We start from the raw sequence: 21379 nt of genomic DNA, 5'->3' as shown, positions 1-21379 counted from the left end.
TTTGCTCGGGCGATTTTGTTTGCATTTCAGATTCCTGCAATTCCACCTTTCGAGGACTCTCTTCAGGTGTCGTTTGTGTTTCAGCAGGAATTTCTGGCGCTGTGATTGTTTGAGTATCTATATGTGAAACGTCTGGATGTTCTGGACTAGCCGGGGCACTTGTTTGCATGTCTCTTTCAAGAGATTCTGGCATCTCAGATAACGTTTGAATAGAAATTTCTTGCACAATAACTTTCTCTGTCACTGGTGGTGGAGTAGTCTGTTGCTCGACTTCTGTTACATTTATTGCTGTTTGAGTTTCAATTGCTATCATTGGAGATAATTCAACGGGTGAAGTTTGTATTTCCGTAGAGTGAACATCAATTTCAGTCGTCTGTGCTTGAGAATCTTCCGTTTCCATTGCAATAACGGCAGGAGTGATATCTTCTATTGGACTAGTTTGCATAGCGAATTCTTCCATTGGCGTGACCGTGGGTGTCATAGTTTGTACTCCTGAATCTTCGACTTCCGGAGTTTCTTCTGCGACAGTTTGCCCGCTGAAGTCAAGCCCGGGTTCTAAAAACGTTTGTGTTTCAATATGAGTCTCTTCGGTTTTAATCGTTTGTATCTCTTCTTCTAAAGTGATCGGTACCGGCTCAGGAGATGTTTGCATAAATGTGGAAAGACATTCCTCTTCTGGAGTAAGTGAAGTCGATACATCGCACGTCTCTATAGCCGTTTGAGTATTCGCATCATCTACTGCACTTTTGAGTTTACCTTCTTGCTGTATTGTTTCCTGTGCGTCATCTTCTCTTGTTTTTTCCTTTGCTGTCACTTCTTTTATTTCAGGAATCTCTAAAGGAAGACTCTCATCTGTGAACACCGCATCATCACTGCTAGTCTTAGGTATATGAGTCAAATCTTCATCTTGAAGTCGTCGAACCTTTTGCTTCTTTTTCTTTTTTCTTTTCTTTTTTGTGCCATCCTCATTTTCCAGCACGATCGACAATTCATCCATAGTTTTATCGTCCGGTTGATATCCATTCTCTGCCACGGTACCGTCATCTAAGCTTAGAGAAGATTCGGTGATTGACTTGATAATGTCTGCAACGTCCGGTTGCGGCTGCTCGCTAGCATGTTTAGACGAATCAGATGACGGAATATTAATTTCTATAGATTCGGCAATTGATGTAGCAATGGAAGTGCTAGATTCTGTTTCTGCTGGCTTTTCCGAAGATTCTGATTTATCCTTGTGCCGTTTCTTTTTTCTACTTTTGTGACTTGTGGTATCCGATTTGCTTTTTTCTGGTGATTCGATGTGAACATCGACTTCTTTTTCTGCGGTACGTAATTGTAATGTTTCCGTTTCTTTTTCAGCTGTGAGAAAGGCGGTGGTCTGCACAATTTTATCATGTATCACTTCTGTCGTTTCCTTGTCCGCTGGAAGACTAATATCGACATCTTCTTTGACAATGCTATACGGGGCAATCTCGGGTCGTTCTGCTTGAGTTTTGATAGAGACTAATGGTTCAACTTCCTCATCTTCTTTACGCACCGATAAAGCTATTTCAACCTTATGGAACATCGGCTTATACTCTGGTTTGAATGCTTCATCCTTAGAATTATTTTTTTCCTCACTTTTGAATAATTCTGGTGATATTTGTTCTTTGAAAGAAGTTTCCGTATCTTTTAATGTTAAAATAATTTTTTCCGCGGGTTCAGAAATATCTAATTTACTTGCCACAACAATTGATCCGTTTTCTGACTCCGATTTTTGAAGTGATGTTAAGGCTTCAACTTCTTTGGATGACTCGAACGAGGCCTCTCTTTTTGATTCCTCTTTCCCATAATGCTCTTTCTCTAACACAACGACATTCGATACATCGACATCTTTATCAGCTTCTACAGTGCTGCTATCGCCATGGTGCGTCTCTACTTCTACCGTGCCATTTTCTAGCTCGATACTGAGTGTTTCGTTCTTTACTGGTGCATCGTCAGACTTACAAGTAGCCTTGGTGACCACCGGTTCATCATCTGTTACGGCTGGCTCTAATGGAGATTTTACAGATTCCGACTGTACCGTTGTAACACAGACATCTTCGACAGGAGTCTGTAAAACAGCAGATCGTTCAGCATCGATCAGCGCTTGATTATCGATCGCAAGTGTACCTATGCCATTTACCTCAGAAATATGTTCATATTCTTGTTTGTCCATCGTTTGTGATTTAATTTCTTTTCTTACTTCATTTTTGTCACTTTGTGCAATAATTCCTTCACCAGCTTGAATGCTAGATAAATTTTCTGCTTGTGATACGTGCTGTAAAGAAGAGAGCACAGTTTGTGTGGACATTACTTTTGTCTTAGAATCCACTGTGTTTGAATCTTCAATATCTAATGTTTTAGTTTCTACGGTATCATTTTTTTCCGCAATCGTTACCGAAGTTTTTGTGACCTCTTTTGCTTTATCTCGATGTACGCTCGTTATATCCTTAGCAAATGGCCCAAAAAATGGTCCTTGTATCGGAGTTTCGGAGATGTAAGATTCCAGTGACACTTCTGGTATTGTCGCTTCTCGCTGCTCTATCGTTTTTTCTGCCGGGACTATAGTCTTTTGATCTTCGCTCTTAATCACGTTGATACTGATGTGTGGTATATTCTGCTCATCTATCTCTACTTCTTCAGGCTCTTCTATCACCTCTTCGGTAGTGATCTCCTTTCCGTCTACGATAGTAACTTTCCGGATGATTTTACGCGTTCGCTTAATCACTCGTTTTGTGACTTGTTGTACCACAGCATGAACGCTCGATGTTTGCGTTTGATATTCACCACCCTCCATGAGTATCTCTTCCTCGACTGGCTGACAGCTGATATCTCCTATCTGACCTTGTGTCACCATGCGCGAGTAACGAGGCTCGGATTCGTACTCCTCTACATTGATACCTTCGGCGGGTGCGCTTGTAGTAACTTTGCCGCCGTAAATCTGCCTTGTCGTAGTCTCAATGGTACCATCTGGTCTTGTTCTGGTCATGGTGACTTGTTGATCTCTCAACGCAGCCTCCGAGAAAGCTTGCATCATCGGCGGCGCATCTCCGACCGCTGTCGATAGCGTGGACACGCGCTGCTGTGTAGTTTGCCTGCTGGTGACTGTAGTACGTCGTAACTTTCTTACGATAATTCTCTTGGTACCGTCAGCATCAACGACCACTTCGGTGGTGACGTCGTCCGGTTCAACTAGAACCGTCTCAAAAGATTGTGGCGCAGCGTGAACGATATTCAGTTCGCTCGTCGCACTATCGGTCTTTTTTGCATCTTGGTACTTCATATCAACAACAATATCTTCTCTGGGCAGAATGCTGGATTGTTCCCGACGCGCTATCTCTTGACTGGAACTAGACGGTACGTACTTGGTCGCTATCTCGATCACATCATGATCCCCCGTTGTAGTCTTTAGAACCTTTATAGCTTCCTGTGTTTGAACACCCTCGCTTGGTAATAAATCTTGTGATGTTTGCGTAGTGAGAGAATGACACGTGGTTGACGACGGCATCTGCGTCGTAGACGTCTGTTTTGTGAGTTGCGCTTTTCTCCCAACAACGTCGTCGATTAATAAACTTTGACCTGTTTGTAAGGAAACGTCAGCTAATGATGGCGGACCGCCTTCTATGGAGGAATGAATTGAGGGTGCTTCATCCAGAGTAGCATTGTCTCTTTCTGTCGATTCGTCGTCAGCTTGAGCTTCCTCATCACAGATCTCCTACGAGGATAACAATTTTTTTGAAATAATATACTGACATAAAATTCTTGCGGCATTAGAGCTTAGATATTTATTGCAAATGTTTGTATCTATTTCTATATATATATATTTTTTTTGAATTTAAGAAAACGTTATTGCAGTTAAAATTATTATTGATCATTTTAATTGTGAAAAATAAATGGAGCACTAAGTTTAATTTTTTGTTGTTAAACGGATCAGAAGCTGAGATGGGATAATACCTAAACTAGAATTTATTAATTTTATTTGTTTAATTAGTATGCGATGAATGGATAATAATCGTTTATATACAGCGATATAAAATGTTTTTAATAACACTTTTATCTAGTTTTCGTTATGAGAAGCTATTTGCAACATGTTATAGCTTGTAATAATTAAATTACATATAACTTTAAACTGTAACGTTGAAAAAATTTTTATTATTCTTCTATGATTAAAGATAAATAAAATTAATTATCACTAAGCATCGACATGTTGCAATTTAATGATTTATATTTTTAATAAAAATAATATGAACAGTATATATAGCACACATTTTAATAAAGTTTACTTTTAATGATCGGTCAGTATGTTGACATATACATACTTAGAAATTATTATTTTACGCGGTATTATTATTTACAACATTATTCACGTCGGGCTAAATATGATACAGAATTATCATGTTTAACGACGCAGAATAAAAGGAAGAGGAACAGGTATTAATGAGAATTTTCTTTAATTACATGAAATATTACAGCAATATATTAACATTCCTTAATTACATGCAATGTCTATATTACATCCATCACCTTAAGATATAAACGAAAATACATAATAATTACATAATACAAATAATGTACAATGAACTAAGAAATAATATACGGTGCGTGAAATCTTTAATGAAACGATGTGCATGATGAGAAGCGCATGGGTTTGTAGTGACGACGGTGAAGAAAAAAAGAAAAAAATAAGTATACCCAAAATAATCTTTTTTAAAATTAAACGATATCTTGTTCGTATAAGCATGCAAAAAAAAATTATTTTATTAAGCTCGGCTAGAATGTCTATTGCCGACAGTTGCGTTATTTATTGCCGCTTATTACAAAGCGTTCATCATCGTCCAATTGACGTATATTACACGTTGTTTCCGGAATGACTATCCAAATTCGGATACACTATTTCAGGCTCTTACTCAAGCAAGAGGCGGAATAGTTTTGATGCAGATTCACGATGTTTACATCATTTAATTTTGCGCACAACTATTAATTTAATAGTCCAGTAATTTTATTTGTCATCTATAACCTTTGATTCACTCTACAAAGCTTATTTGCTTTGTAATAACCGCAATTTGCAAGCTTTTTATTTTCTGTTTTCAATATGACGAAGCTTTAATATGATAAAGTTTCGAAAAAATCAAAGATTGATTTTTCCGAATTCTTTGTAATACTATTTTAAGCGACCGAGCCACCGTGAAGAGTAATGATATTTGCGAAAGCCCCCGAGCTCTGGAAAGCGTTGGATACCTGCTGCTTTCGTTGGAGACGATTAATTACGTCCAAGAGGGCTTCTTTCAGCGCTATCGCTAGCACGCTCACTTCCGGCAATGATTCGAGTTCTGAGACTTGACGTGCACGACTCGTTAATTCTTCCTGTAAAACCTGCCCATTGTGACAAGTGAAAAATCGGTATTATTCGCGTGCAATGAATAACGTATTATATTTATCAAATTATCTCTTCACAATATTAAGCCGATATTTTAATATGGATTTCTAATTATAAACTTGATAATTTGTAATTAGAAAATAAGAGAGGACGTTAATTTTTTTTACATTTAATTCATTTTTTTTTTATTTTTTAAAAAGAAGGATAACCTAATTTAATTGTTTATAAATATAAAACATAAGAGTCTAAAATAGTAAACACATTTAGATCTAATATAGTAAACGCAAAAAATAAAATTTCTTTAAATATCTTCTAATAAAATTTTATATTGAGAACAGACCTTGCTAGTATTAACAGAATGTTGTTCATGTAATTTTGATGTGACATTTCTTAGCCAAGCATCTGTCTCTTCGAGGAATAATTTGTAGGTATGAATCTCTTGGCCACGTCTCTCTCGGCTTGCTCGTGCCTGTTCGAGAGCTGTCTTCCCTCGTTCTGCTTGATCGAGAAGGGAAGTGACACGCGTATGAATTCCCGTTAAAGCTACCGAGAGTCTTTGAGATTCAATATCGGCAGGAATTTCGTGTAATCGTTTTTGAAGTTGTGTAGTCTCCTCATCGTAGGTACGAAGCTCCGTCAATATAGCCTAAAGCAGATAGAAAGAATCCTTCGATGTTATAATAGATCAATCATTTTTTCCAACTTTTCTGTACAACAAAATGAATCGGCAAGGGTGATAAAATTAATAGAATTTTTTAAATTTTCCTATTTTTCAACTTACTTTAATTTTATTTAATTTTTAATGATTGTATTTTTAATTTTTTTCTTTCTCTATTTTGTATTCTTACCATAAGACTTGAAAGCATAGATTCTATGCTATCTTGAGGCAAGTAGCTCATCGTTCCTTCGAGATTCGAAAGTCTTGCTTGTAAAGAGGCGAGGCCTTCTTCGACATCCTAAAACATAAATAATCATTAGCAATTTTTCATCGTCGATCATAAGAGATTTGTTACTATTTCAATCATGCCGTGCACATGACGGAATCCAATCAATTTTCACGCTGGATATTAATCCTATTAACTGAAAACTTTTAAACCCTGTAAGAAAAGATGTTATCTGATATTACGAAATGGCACACTGCAAAATACAATGAAAGCACATCGAATGAAGACAACTGCAGGTTCTATTATGGAAATATGTACAAACATTTGTTGTTATCTATGGAGAAATAAATCTTCATCATGCAAATTGTCAATGAATTTCGGGATACCTCGCTAAGCAATTCGAATGCAAAGACCTGTCACGTAAAGTTGCCAGCAACCAAAAAGAATCAGGAACTGCTTTGCATATTAATTTTTATTTCCTATGAGCTATTGATAATTTTCGATTATTCTGCACGAATTATTTCGTTGATATTTGATGATATCGCTTGTTTTCAGTATTATAAGCTAAAGTATAAATAGCTTAAAATATGTGCAATATATAGGCTATTGAAGTAAATACATATATACACAAAAAGCACATAATTGAAAGCCAATTAAGCATGCAAATTCTATTTTACAAAAGGAAGATCGAATATATTTTACTAATTAATTCGATTTGCTACATATATCGAAAAAAATTAAAATGTTTTGTTAGATGAGATTAGAACAAGATTATAATGATAATTCGATAACAGCAACAGCAGGGAGAGCAATAACGATATATTTACATATGTACGGGTATGTAATCGACGACACAATAAAATCGCACACATGGGATTCAGTATCGAACAAAGAAAATGAAAACGTAGTCGTTTTATAAAATGAGAGACAGAGAGAGCGAAAAACCAGTGACAATCCAGATAACTAAATACAACAAGTATATATACATATACATGTATATATACATATAGCAGCGGACTTGGTTCAAATTCGACTAGAACAAGACCGAGCACTGGCCGTGACGGTGATCGCACCTGGATCCTGCGTATCCTTTCAGCCTCGCCTTTAGCCGTCTCTCTCTCCATCTCCCCGTTCGGGCTGCACTGTTGCACGGATCCCTCCCTCGTCTCTTTACCTAAATGCAGTTTGGATTGTGGAAGATGGACAAAGGTCGACGAGCTGGTGCAAGTGCTAGGATGATCAGGACTTTGGAAAACTTTACTCAAAGAAGAGACAATAGGATATTCCCTCGGGGTTACTTCGACGTCTGCAAGAGAGTCCATGTACTCGGTCTGCGGGTCATGGGAGGGATGAGATGTCGAGAGGAACTCAGGAGATGATGACTGGACGTCTCTCGGCAACGAGTAATCCAAGGATAAGCCCGAATCAAATGTTGGATCCTCGATTGTGCCGAGTGGTAGACTCTGATCCATTGTCCGCTCGCTCTCGCTCGATAGATAAGTACTATAGTCGCTCCAGCTACATATGCCACCAGGTAGATCGGCTACCATACGCTCTGTGTGAGGTGTGCCCAGAAGGGAACGCGAGTTTCCACAAGAATCCCATGACCTACTACCACCGCCACCGCCGCCCGAATTGTCGTCGTCACGATCTCGGGAACGATGACGATCAGAATCATGTGTACTGTCGCGTGAGAGATTCTTTTTCGTATGCAAGGCTAAGCTCTCGAAATGATCACGCTCGGCTTCGTGATAGGGTCGTTTGTCAGGCCAAAAACCATCGTCTATGGACAGGAACCACGAATTACGCAAGTCGGTTGTAGGTTGTTCCTGCAGGAAGGACGTCGATGGAGGAGCATACTTTCGTCGATCAGGATTTAGAACTAAGATCTCGTCCGCTATATAGAACTGTACTTTGGATTTAGGCTCGACCAAAACGTCAGAGTTTTCTTGTTCGATGCTTGCGATGCGCTTCAATTTGTCATCGTTTTCGAAGGATTGTTGCACAGCTGAAGATAATTTATCTGACGGTGGAGAATGTTTTATAACTGCATTTATCGAGTTACACTCTATTTGCTTACAAACGTGATTAACTGGAGTGGACGTATCCGTTCTGATTTCATCGGCAGAATTACTTGCTTTATCCGATATCAATACAGATTCCGTATTTATAATATCGTTGTTAATTGTAATATCGTACAATTTTAAAATATCATCAGGTTTAGGTTCTTCTGTTTGAGGCAATTCAATTTTTTCTGTCAAAATAATGTTATTATTAGATATTTCTTTGACTTCAGAGATATTTTTTTCTGATTCTTTAATGTTTTCTTGCTTAATTATTTCCGTGGTAACAGAAAAATCGTTTTCGTCAATTATATTTTTTGGAGATTGTAAAAATTCTGTTTTTTTATTGTTTAATACCTGATCTTTGACATTTTCTTGTTTAGTTTGCGTAATGTCGCATACTATGTCTTTGGACAAATTTATAATCTCAGTCTTTTCTGCAGTGGATACAATTTCGAGTTCCTTAGATTCAGTTGAAAGTGTTGTAAAATTTTGAGACTTGGTTTTATCATTTTGATCTCGTTTTTCTTTCTTCGATTTGGATTTGTTTTTGGACTTTTGTTTGTCTTTTATCGGAGTTATTTGTGGAAGTGAGATTTTATTTTCGATTACAGCTTCAGATTTTTCCAAAGGCTTCTCAATTTCTTCTATATGTATAGATTGTGTTTCAATTGTTGACTCATCGTCTATTTTATCTTTCGATGACGCAGTATTTATAGTTTCTTCTATTACTTTAACTGTTTCTTTAATTTGAATATTTTCAACATTATTTATATCGTCAGATGAATCTGTAGATTTACTTTGGACAATTTTTACTTTTTTCTTCTGTTTGCGTTTTTCTGCTTTTGTAAGTTTAGGAATTTCTTTTTCTTTCTTTTCATTTTTTTCAATTTTCTCTTCTAAAATTTCTTTATTTTCCGGACACGCAGGTATGTTACATGTTATATCTGTACTAATTACTTCGTCAAGTTTTATTTTCACTTCATCTAATTTTGACTCTGGCGATTCAATTTTCTTTTCTAAATCTGCAGCTACAACTGTCTTTTTGTCTATGTCAGAAGTATTTTCACTCTGTTGTTCAATTACAAATTTTTCCTTTTTATTTTTCTTCTTTTTAGATTTCATAATATTATCTTGATCAATAATAGGAAGTATTTTCACATCCATGCATTTATTCTCTGTGTCTTCATTTAACTGTAATCCTTTTATTAATTGATCGGTGATATTTTCTAATTGAATCTTATTATGTTCTGTTTCGTTTTCATTTGCAGATTTTTTATCTTCTTTCGAATTTTCGATATGTTTTAATTCTTTTTCATTAAGTTCACTTTGTTGTTTTATATGATCTTTACCAGATTTATTTTTCGACTTATTCTTTTTACCTTTAAGTGCTATATTTGATTCGGATTTTGTTCCTTGACTCATTTCACTCTCACTCGCCTTTTTAGATGATTTTGCATTTTCTTCTTTAATAATTTTTGTCAATTCATTACTCTCATCAATTGTTTTCTGTTCATTTTCATATTTCTGCACAGATGGCTTAATCTCATTTTCTATCTCTTCCTTGACTTTAATATCGTCATTATTTTCAGATGTTATGTCTGGTGTTTTTATTTTTTTGTTTTTAACCGAATTTGAGGTTTCTACAATTGCGTATCTGTTATCTCGCTTAGCGCTTCGTGAACGTGATCTAGAACGTCTAGAGCGTAACTCCTTCCGGTTAACAAATTCCATAAAACCTTGTTCATCTACCTGAACTAAATTCTCTATAGGCTCCTGTTTAGGAGCCTCTTCGACATAAATCTGGACCTGCGTCGGAGACTGTTCCATAATTTGTTCTGATTTTAAAATATTTGATTCAAGATTATTAATATCATTAGCTTCCGGCGATTCTACAGATTTTTTACCAACTATTGCAGCCCATGTATTTTCCGATTTTTCATACGTTTCGTTATCTTTCGTATTGATAGGATTAACAGAAATAGTTGAAACGGCCAATGTTTCTTTTTCCACTTCTTCTACCCAAGGAATTGATTCCTTTTGAGAAATGAGATTTTCAATAACTGTTTGGTGATCAGAAGATTGCTGTATAATTTCTTGCTTATTATCCTGTTCTGATGTACTTTGTAATTTCTCTGTAATAAAATCTTCGTGCACTTCATCCGAAATAGGTGTTATTACATCGATCGCTAAATGATCAGTTTCTGATGGAATAGATTTAATTGAATATGTTTCTCCTTGAGAAATCTGAGGGGAAGTTTTTTGGGAAGAGGCTGTAACTTGTGCGTAAGATTTGTTGCCTTCTTTAAGTTTCGACGATACAGTAGATTTTTCCGCGATTTCATCCACCATTGTTGCCTTTAATTCTTCCATGATATTTTTACTTAATTCGTTTTCTAATGGAGATGAATGCATTGTGAGCGTTTTTTCTTTTGATGGAATTTCGCTTGGATCATGCACAGTTGACGTTTGCGGTGGTTTTACGATATTCGTGACATTATCGTTTGTATCTTGACAAGTAATAGCGGATGTCTGAGTGTTAAACAAATCGTCTTTCGAAACAACGGTTGTTTCTGTTATACCTCTTGTACCAACGATAGCTGCCCACGATTTAGCATTCGGATTTAACCGATTGTCATATTTAGGTATATCATCCTGTTTTTGCATCATCGATGATGTTTCAAAATTTTCTGATTCGTTTTCTGTTGCTTCAGAAAGAACAATATTGTCATCTTTCTTTATGTTATCCTCACATTTCGCTGTTGTTAATTTCTCTACAAGGATAACTTCAGGTTTTTGGTTTTGTTTCTTAGATTTCTTATCAGATTTTCGCTTGCGTTCTTCACGTTTCGATAACGGCTTCTCATGCTCTTCTTTAATTGTATCTTCCGTTGATTTCGATATAAATTCGTTTGAGAAAAGTGTTGATTTTATATTATCGCTATGCGATTCAGTTTGTTGTTCATCTGCTGTCAAAGATTTTTCTGCTGCTTTTGTTTTAGAATCAGTTTTATTTTCTAATATTTTATGTTCTGCTAAATTACTCTGTAACGCAGATAAATCACTTTCACTAACATCTGTTTTAATTTCTACATCACTTTGAATGTTTGTGGTTTTAGTCTTCGCTTGATCTTTAATTTTTGTTGCTTTAGCATGTTTTGATTCTTTCTTTTTCTTCGGTTGATTTTTCGTTTTGTCGTTTTGCTTTTCCATTTCAATTTCATTTTGAATATCTTTCATGCTAGTATGGTATTCATCTTTTACAGCAATATCTGTTGGAGATGTACTATTTAAAATTTCAATCTTCTGTTCTTTCGCATCCATTTTTTCTTCATGTTTCTCAATTGCTTTTTTATTTTCAATTTCTTTTCCTGGTTTTATAACCTTTGCTCCTTTTTTAATTTTTTCTTTTTGTTCTTCAATAATTGGTTCTCTTTGCTCAATTTTATCATCTTGTTTGTCAATTATTGATTTTTTCTTTTCTCTGTGTTCTTCCTCGATTAATTGTTTATTCTTTGTTTCTTTCTTTTCAATGTCCTCTTCCCTTTTTTTAATTTGATCATCTTTTATTATTTCTGTTTCCAGCTCATCAAAATCGTCATCAATTATTATTTCCTCCTCAAGAAGAGCCATCCAAGCATCATCAGATTCTAAATGTACAGATGATGTCTTTAATGGTGTTGCTTTAATTTCTAACATTTCTTGTTCGGTTTCAATATTATTTTTTATAACAATTTTAGTTTCTTGTATGTTTGTATCTGTTATTGTTCCAGTATCTGTCAACTGATTATCACTGATTTTTTCGATGGATGATTTAACATCAGAGACATTTAATTCTGTAATTGATGGTGATAATGAATCGTTGGTAATATTAATTAAGTCTTTTATATCGTTAAATGGCATATTATTAACAGATGTGCTAACTAATGTTATAGCCGGTTCCTGAATTTTTTCTGTGCACGATGAATTTACCGTTTTATTAATTATATTTTCTTCTGAATCAAATGTATCATCAAAATCATCCTCAATCATCATTGGCTCGTCTAAAATATTCATCCAGGAATCATCGGAAACTAAGTGTACAGATTGTTGTAAATCTTTCGATTCCATATCCTTATCTTTATTATCATTTGTTTCTATTGATTCAAGTTTCTCTTCAATTGCAACTGTATCTTCTGTAAGATCAGACACTGCATTTTCTGCCTCCTTTTCTGCAATGGTTTGTTTGTCTGTTCCTTTTGCAGTTTTCACCGATATTTCTGAATCATCAGAAGAAATAGTTACAGATTTTTCAGGGATGAATTTCATTTTAACCCATTGCGACTCAAATTCATAAAAACTGGTAATCGGATACTTTGGTGCCTCTATGAGAAGAGCATGTCTTTTATCATCGACTTTACACATTTCTTGACTTGCTGATTTAACAGGTTTCATCACCGATTCTTGTACAATTCTTTCTACGCTTTCTGGTCTTGTCTGAACCGCAACCGCAGGTGGTTGTGGTTCTTTTACTATTTTAACAACTTTAAAATAGCGGTAAAAATTACTTTCTGCGTGATTGTAAGCATGACGGTCTATGGCATAAGGTTTAATAAGATCTAATAAATATTCAGGCTCTATTTCCTTCTTTGTTTTCACACTTTCACATTTCACCTGAAACTCAGTTATATTATCTGTTGCTTTTTCTTGAACATTCTCGATTACATTGACTTTATTTTCATTTATATATCTATTATTCTCCTTAATTAAAATATTTGAATCAGCTTGACTAGTTTTATCATTTAATACAATATTATCATCTTTAGTAGAATTATTAATATTTTGGTTTTCTAGAATATTGTCATTTTGTAAATTAATGTCAGCGGCAATAATTCCTGATATCGTTGTTATAACAGTGTCCTCCTTTTCATTTTCGGGTTTCTCCTCAGGAACTTCTACCTTTAATTGATCTCGCAATCTTTCTATATTATCACTTAATTGAGCAGTGACCTCTTCTGTCCTTTCCTCGGGTGTAGTGATCGAGGACATCTGTGATATATCGCGACTTTCTGAAATATCCGAACAAACTCTTCTCCTATCTCGCACGCTACCGAATAGAGCCTCGTCGGATATCACGATGTTCTCGGTGGAAATCTCGGAAGTTAAACCTACTTTTTGAGGAATTGCTGCCTGATCCGATTGCATCGAGTAATTACTAACGAGAGAATCATTCGGTACCCTAGCGTAAGTAGTTGTAAGACTAGCCTCTACGGTTTCAGGACGCAAAGTGATCAACTCGGTAACTTTTGAACCTACGATTTTGGGAAGGGGTATGTTTTCTATGATCTCTACCGATTTAACGGACTTAACATCAGGTGGCTTGACCTTTACCGATCCTGGAACGCTTGTGGTAGTCGTTACGGTAGTGACCATTTTCTCTATGATTAAGGCCTTTCCTGTTAAAGACGGTTGTTCAGATGTCAAATTAGTATTACATGTCTCGTCTACGTGTTTTTCATGTACTTGAACTTTGTCGACCGAATCGCTTGAAACTTTAGAACCAAATTCAGCTTCATCCTTTTTCGATAATTCTTGCATCTTTTCGCTATCAATATTATCAATTTTTGCAAGAGAAGAGAGACTTATAAACTTCGGAGTTTCTTCTTTTTTCGTTGAACCATTCTTGAAAATGATTTCCTCTTGCAACTTATCGTAAAAAGAAGACGATTGTTTCGTTTGTTCAATTGTATGCTTAGAAGATACGCGTTCTTTTGTTTTCTTACGTTTTGATGTCTTTTCCTTGAATGCAATATCTTTCGATTTTTCAATATCCTGTTCTTTTAATAGAGAATTTTTATTATTTATATCGACGTTAATATCCTCACTTTTAACAATTGCTTCTTGCGGATGATCGAATTTTCTATTTTTAATATTCTGATATTTTTCTTTTGTATCCGAAATAGTATTGTTTATTTCTGAAGGAACTTCAGATTCTTTAAAAAGTGTTTCTGTAGTAGAGATAATTTCAACATTTTCAGATGCTGTGGAAATAGCCAAATCCATTTCCGGTACTGCTTCCGAAGTTAATGCTACTTCCGAGTTAATGTCACCTTCGGTGAGCTTTACAGTTTCATTGCGAGATACTTCTTCGTTTGTCGATGTAACTAGATCTACAACCGCGGATGCTGCGATTTCAACCACACCTTTCAATTTAAAGTTTTCTGTAGATTTTGTATCGTATATCAATGCAGTAGATTGAATGACAGCCTTGTCTTTTGATTTGCCCTTTTTCTTACTTTTAGGAACAGTTTCTGGCGCATGTTTATTAACTTGGCCGAGTACTATATTTTCTCCTTCGTCTATTTTAACGCCGTAGTTATTTTCGATGTCCGTTTTTGATTGAACAGGACAGCTGTTATTAGACCCTAATATATGTTGCTCAGTTAAAATTGTTTTTTCTGTGAATTGATCTTGAACGACAGTTTCTATCGAAGGTGTAATTAGAGTTTCGACATTAAGTTTATCTTTCTTTTTAATAGATTTATTTTCGATTTGCTGCGATATTTCAGTATTATCTTCTTTCCTTTTACTTTTGTCTTGAATATTAGACTTCGCTTTTTCAGATTTTTTCGTTCTTTTTACCTGACATTTCTCTACTTCTAATTTTTCAGTTTTTTCACTTACTTCTGTATTATTATTAACAGTTTCTTTCTCATCCATTGTATTTATAGTCTTTGAATTTTCACTCACAAAGTTTTCCGCTTCTATTTCAGCATTCATTTGGTGCTCTGCTTCTTTGCTTTCTGTTAATTCTTTAACTTCAGCTGAATTATATATTTTATCATCTTTATCAACTTGTACAATTTCCTGTGCTATTTGTTGAGCTGTTTTATGCTGCAATAATATGATTTCTTTTGGAATTTCCTCAGCAATTACTGTTGCTTCTGTAATTTTAGCTTCATCAATTATTTTTTCTGGTTTTGGAACAACGTCGTATTTTTCTATATCGTTTAAATTTACTTTAATTTCATCCAGAATTTTACTTGTACTCGGATTTATCGATGACGACTCAATTACGGTCTCAGATTTTATTTTATTTTTAGAGATTTTGTCTTTTTTTCGAGAATTGATTTTACTTTTAATGTTTTCATTTACGTCACTAGCGATTTTTGTAATATCAAGTGCTTTTGAATCTAAATCTTTTGTTTCAGTTGGTGGTTTAATTGATTCCACAGATTTATCTTCGATTATTTCTTTATTAATCTCGAGGTTTTCTTGATTTATGTTACTGTCCTCAGCTTGTAACTTTAACTCCTTTGACTTTTTGTTCTTTTCTTTTTTTGAAGCATCTTTATGTTTTTTTACAATTTCAATCTTTGTAGATGTATTTGTCTTCTCATTTTCCAAATCGATTTTTGGAGTGACTGATAATTTTACAATTTCTGTTACAACATTATTTCCATCGACGATATTTATTTTATCTTTTTTCTTATTACTTAAAACATCCGTTTGGTTCTGTGTTTTGTTTTCAGAAGATTCTCTACTTTGTTCTTTGGCTTTTGTATATTTATCAGTTTTGTTCTTGTATTTTATTGTATTGTCGGATTTGTTAGAATTAATGTGGATATTGTTGTCGATTTGATCTTTTAATATTTCCTTGGAAATATCTTTTTGGTCTTCCTGTTCATTTTTGGAATCTAAAACTTTTGCATCTTTCTTTGTATCTTCTTTGCCCTCCGCATTATCTTTTAAAATACTTTGATCACTCGCTTTAATTTGACTTGGCAATGACATGACTTGTTCCATAGGCATGGTTTCCTTTATTCTCGCTGTATGTTTAGATTTTTCTGATTTCCTGGACTTTTCACCGGATTTACTTTGTTTCTTATCATCTTCGTTTTTATATTTTTCCGTCTCATTAACAGAATCTCGAGATTTGATTTCTTTATTTTGTTCTTTAGGCTTGTCTTTCTGAGGTTTTGTTTTCTGTTTATCCATATCTTCAATCTCTTTAAGAGCTTTGTCAATTTCATCTCCTATTGATTTATCTACTTTCTTTTTCTTCTGTCTACGTTTCTTTTCTTGCGGCGAATTCATGTCTAAATCTACTGCTGGTTTTTCTTGCTGCACTGGTTTTTGCTCTATTTGCATTGGACTATCGCTGACTTTATCGGGAAGAGGTTCGTCTTGCATTTCCAACTGCTGCGGCGGACTTAATTTTTCTCTCTTTTGTTTCTCCTTTGATTTATCGATAGGCTTTCGAGATTTCCTCTCATCTGTTTGTTTAATTTTGTCGTTCGGTTGCTGTTGCCTCTTTCTGACCTCCCGTTTCTTCATCGTATCCCAGTCGTTCTCTTTAGATTGTTTAGATTGCTCGGATGTAATCGCAAATGATTGCGAATCTTGCTCGGATTTCGATTCCTGTAACGGCGATAATTCGCGAGATGATAACTCAAGTGATTCTTTTGATGAATTAAAACGCTCCTTACTCTGATAATTCGCAGCTGGCGATTCGCTGACGATACGTGTCGAAGTAACACGTGAATTGAGTCCATGCGAAAGTATTTGCGCGTACGAGAAGATTTGTCCTTTGGTTTCCACATTATTCAATGCTAATGTATTCTTTCCTTCTATTTTATTCGTTGTGGAAGTTTCTACATTGGAAACATTTACAGATTTTTGCTGTTCAGACTTATCAACAGGTTCACTCGCAATCGCGTCTTCAAGAACTTCGGATTGCCTAACTACTGGTACTTCAACAGGCTTTTCCAGCATCGCAATTGCGTGTCTCGTATCATCAACAGGCTGCTGCATCGGAGTCTGCTGATATATGTCCGATGTCGAAAGATATGCTGTTTGCGCGACGTAATGTTCTGGTGCGTAAGCTAAAGAACTGTTATTATAAGGATTCAAGTTTATCGACTCAATTTGCTGCACTTGCTGATGATGACCGGACGGCGCGTAAACGTACGAACTCACTGGATACGTTCCGAGATGAGACCCGATGAAACCTACCAGTTCCGGCATCGTCTCCGGCATCATATATTCATAGATCTCCGTCGGTTGCGACTGTCTGGACACGTTCACGTGTTGCAGTACGTTGTAATCTTGCAAGGTCTCACCGGTCCAATTAGTCGACTCTGATTCAGTGTAGCTTTGATCCTCCGCTTTCTCCGTGGAAATTTCAGGCGCCTGACAGTAAGTCTCTGCGATCTGCACATTTTCTGCCTGTATTTCCTGTGCCGGTGCTACTTGCTGGTCTTCTGTGGCTTGTTGAGATTTGTTAACATTTGCGACAACGTCTACAGTGACTTCTGCAGTGACTTGTTCCGCCTGAGGAACTTCCGCTCGACCGCGTCGAGATTCTCCGGATAAAGAAACCATTTTTTGCCTGGATGGTTGCGCAGATGCGGTGTTAATCTGCGTCGTCTGTACACATCCGCGAAGGATGTCGGCGTAGGAGGTAGAACCGGGCACCCACATGGGACTAGGCGAACGTCGTCTTCGTTCTTCGCATGGTGCTAGACTGCTCCTCGCGGACTCCGTTTGCGTTTCTTGCCTGGAATTTGCACCAGGTCGAAGATTATCATGCCTGTCGATTTCCCCTTTCTGATCCGTCATCATTTTGAGTTCTTTTATTCTGAGTGAATTCGTCTTGCGTGTAGGTGATCGTCCTCGACGTGGCACGGACGATTCGACGACAACTTCAGGTACAACTTGCTGACATTCTTTCGCATCAATTGCGCCTCGATCTTCTGTTTGCACATGTATCTCAGTTTGCAGATGTGATTTTGATTTGTTTAAATCCATGTCGGTTTCCTGAATTTGCGCCTTCGAGTCTTGTACCTCGTCCAACGAAGGAGGATATTCCGTAGTCAACTTTTGAGCTCGCATAACCGCAGGTCGTAATACTTGCGCGGTCATGGTAGGAGGAGTGACTTCTCGTTGGTATCTATACGGACTACAATTTCTCGAGCTCGGACTATTGGTACGTCCTGCTGCGATATCGGCGTACGAGGCTTGACCTATGAACCGGTACTCGTTGGTGGGTACGTAGTATGGATCCACAGCGTGTATTTGATCCACCAGTGTCTTGCTGCGTTGCTTCCAATCCTCCAACCGTTGTTGCAGGCTCTGCTTTACCCACCGCGGAAGGTCAGCCAAGGCACAGCAATGGAATACATATACTATGTCAATTTTGAGGAGTCTTTTTACATTCGTGGGATAAAGGGAAGGGGGCAGTATCATTTTTAAAGCCAAGTTTTGTTTGAGCAAGACGCATTAAAGTATATCAAAAAATCTCTCTGCCTACGTAAGTAAAATGAGTGGGTTTCGTGAATAAATGTACTTAAAAATAGATTGACAATAAACGGGCTTTTTATTTTCCTTATTCAATCGCGTCGTATGGCTATTTAAGCACAGATGTTTAAAACAGAAGACGCGCGCTTATACATCGTAACGTAATCGCGTCTATAATCTCGTAGGGTGATATCTATTAGAAAATCAATGCTCGATAAAAACTTACTTACAAAAATTACGTGGAACTAAAAAAAAAAATCATTCAATCTTATCGAAGATCGTCGATGACGAAAACGAGAACGGATTTCACTTTGCATTTTTTTTTCTACCTCGTCTTTATCGTTAGTGTTACCTTCGATCAAGTTTTTTATAATTTGATACGTGACGGCTATCGTTGTCGTTATTCATCGATAATAGCGAGTAAGAATTATAGAACTGAAGATAGACGAGCGTGACTTCTATTCATGAAGCTAAAGATTATAACGACAACGAGAACCGGGTTCATTTAACGGGGGTAGATCTCTATTGTCATGGGTCCAAGGACTCCAAATCTGGTGTGCCTCGCTGTACGAGTAGCTTAGATCTCTCGGTGCGCGCCTGGATTTTACTTTGCAGGGATTTGATTTTTTCGCGGTAGATCTACTCGCACGTAGGATTCGCAAATGCAAATTGAGAGCGTTAACACGTCGAACGAGCGAGAGGGACGGAATGAGGATGATTAGGTCATGATGGTTTCAACGATCAAGGAGACATTGAGTAGGAAGAGAGAGAGAGCGCAGAGCACGGAAAAGTCACGATCGTAATGAGCAAAATTCCGTGATGAACGACGTAACGACGTAAATAACGATGATCGAAATACGGTGAAGATAGCGAGGACGTAGCAGAAGTAAAGTAGCACGGGCGATCGTTGGAAGTGACAAGGGTGTGAAGGAATAAGGGGTATAGCAAAGAAAAATTCATAAATGAAACAACTGGTAAAGAAATGAATGCAATGAAATACAATAATAATAATAATAATAATAAACAGAAACTAACGCATATTGTAAAAGAAAAGAATTTCAGCAGTCTATATCCGCGTGTCTCGCACGGTTTTGACACGTGTCTTGACATCGGAGGTCACTTGATTTTCCTATGGCTCATATGGCTCATGATTGTTTTACTGAATTACAAAAGTCTACCATAAAGGTCCATAGATCACGTAAGGGATGCATACGTGTGAACGGTGCATGACACGCTTTACGTGAATGTGCGGCAGTACTTCGCGTTTTTCTACGTGGTCTTTCATTCTAGTAAGTGGCATATGTGCGTGATTACTTATTACGTAACATATACGCGCGCACACATGGACAGGAGATATGTAAAGAAAAAGATATGTGTATAATATACGAAGATGTAGCGATGTACACGCGTAATAAGTGAAACAGTTAAACGATAAAAAAACCAGAAAAAAGAAACACAGAAAACAAGCAAAATCAAGTAATCCCCTCCAGAAATAATAATACAAAAGAGAATTTCGCAAGATTAAATGATCTTAAGAACTAGGATTCGAGGAATAGACTATACATGTACGTTGGGTAAATGTGAGAAGAGGAAAACGGAACAACATAGTTAGAACATGATACCAACCAGTACCCTGTAAGCAGTGTACCACCACGATGAACACGAAATCGAACACTTTCAATTTCCAATTCGCGAATATGTGTCGTACAAACGAGAAAAAAAACAGAATATAAATTTTTTTATTTGTTTTAAATTAATTACCAATCCGCGTTGTGTCTACTGTAAAAATAGATTTTAGTAAATATTAGCAAATTATGTAGTTATTTGACAGTAAAATATTGGATAGTTTAGAAAAGTCTACGCAAAATGTAGATTCACCTATTCAACAATTCAATTTAAATCTGAAATTCAACGCAAATAATCCGTAATTAATAACAGAGTTCAATTAACGATTAACAATAAGTTCTCGAAAATAATGTTAATATCTCATGAAGTTCCGACGCATGAAAGATACGCACGTAAAAGAGAAGGATGCAGGATAAAAGATGGGTATATAATATAAACAGCGGAAACATCTTGAATTAATCATCGTTGTAATAATTACAACTATTTTGAAAACAAATATATGATAATAATTTAATAAGGATATCTCATTTTAAGAAGATGTTTCCAGTCATGCTTATACGTATAGTTATTAGCCATTTTTTAATTTTTCATTTCATGTAAAGACTTAATTTTATCCATATTTAATATTTCAAATTAATGGTATTTGTTCGATACGTATAAAAAATAATTTTATTTTGTATTTTTCGATAAGGCAAATGGCAAATAACTCAAAAGTTAATTCTAGTTATATGTGGTTAATAATGGCTCGATCGACGGTTAGTTATAGATCATATGCGTTTTCTAATTACGCGAATATTATTCAAAGAAGAGATTTTACATAATCGCGTCCAAGAACGCAGAAAACTACCCCCGACAATCGCGCGCGCGATATGGCACTTTAAAAGGGAATAAAACAACGCGTTCTCTTGGTGGTGGTTTTAAGTTGGTATCGAGCAAATGCAAAAATCAATTGCTGCTTCAGCGCGCTTGTGCAGGTGATAAGAAAGTTAGGGAAAGAAGGATTGTGCCTACCTGTTGCTCTTGAAGAGCCTTTTCTCGGTCATTCGGCATGTACGTCGGGCTGAGTACCGTCCTCAGTTGTTGCTCCACCTGCACAATGTGTTGTCTTAACTGTTGAATTTCCTGAAACGGAA

At 36.2% G+C, this 21379-nt stretch overlaps 1 protein-coding gene across 1 annotated transcript in view; it reads right to left on the bottom strand.

The window, feature by feature from the left end:
- Positions 1 to 21379, bottom strand: part of LOC105455153 (nesprin-1-like) — a 90444-nt gene that overhangs the window by 21629 nt on the left and 47436 nt on the right. The window contains 6 exon segments of the mRNA XM_011698246.1: positions 2 to 3733; positions 5257 to 5391; positions 5736 to 6041; positions 6244 to 6351; positions 7353 to 18458; positions 21258 to 21368. Of these exon segments, the coding sequence (XP_011696548.1) occupies positions 2 to 3733; positions 5257 to 5391; positions 5736 to 6041; positions 6244 to 6351; positions 7353 to 18458; positions 21258 to 21368 (15498 nt within the window).

This window comes from Wasmannia auropunctata, unplaced genomic scaffold (genome assembly GCF_000956235.1).
Source record: "Wasmannia auropunctata unplaced genomic scaffold, wasmannia.A_1.0 LD335921.1, whole genome shotgun sequence".
Taxonomy (NCBI): Eukaryota; Metazoa; Arthropoda; class Insecta; order Hymenoptera; family Formicidae; genus Wasmannia; species Wasmannia auropunctata.
The sequence above is the reverse complement of the archived record's forward strand: the minus strand, read 5'-3'. Positions and strand labels throughout refer to the sequence as shown.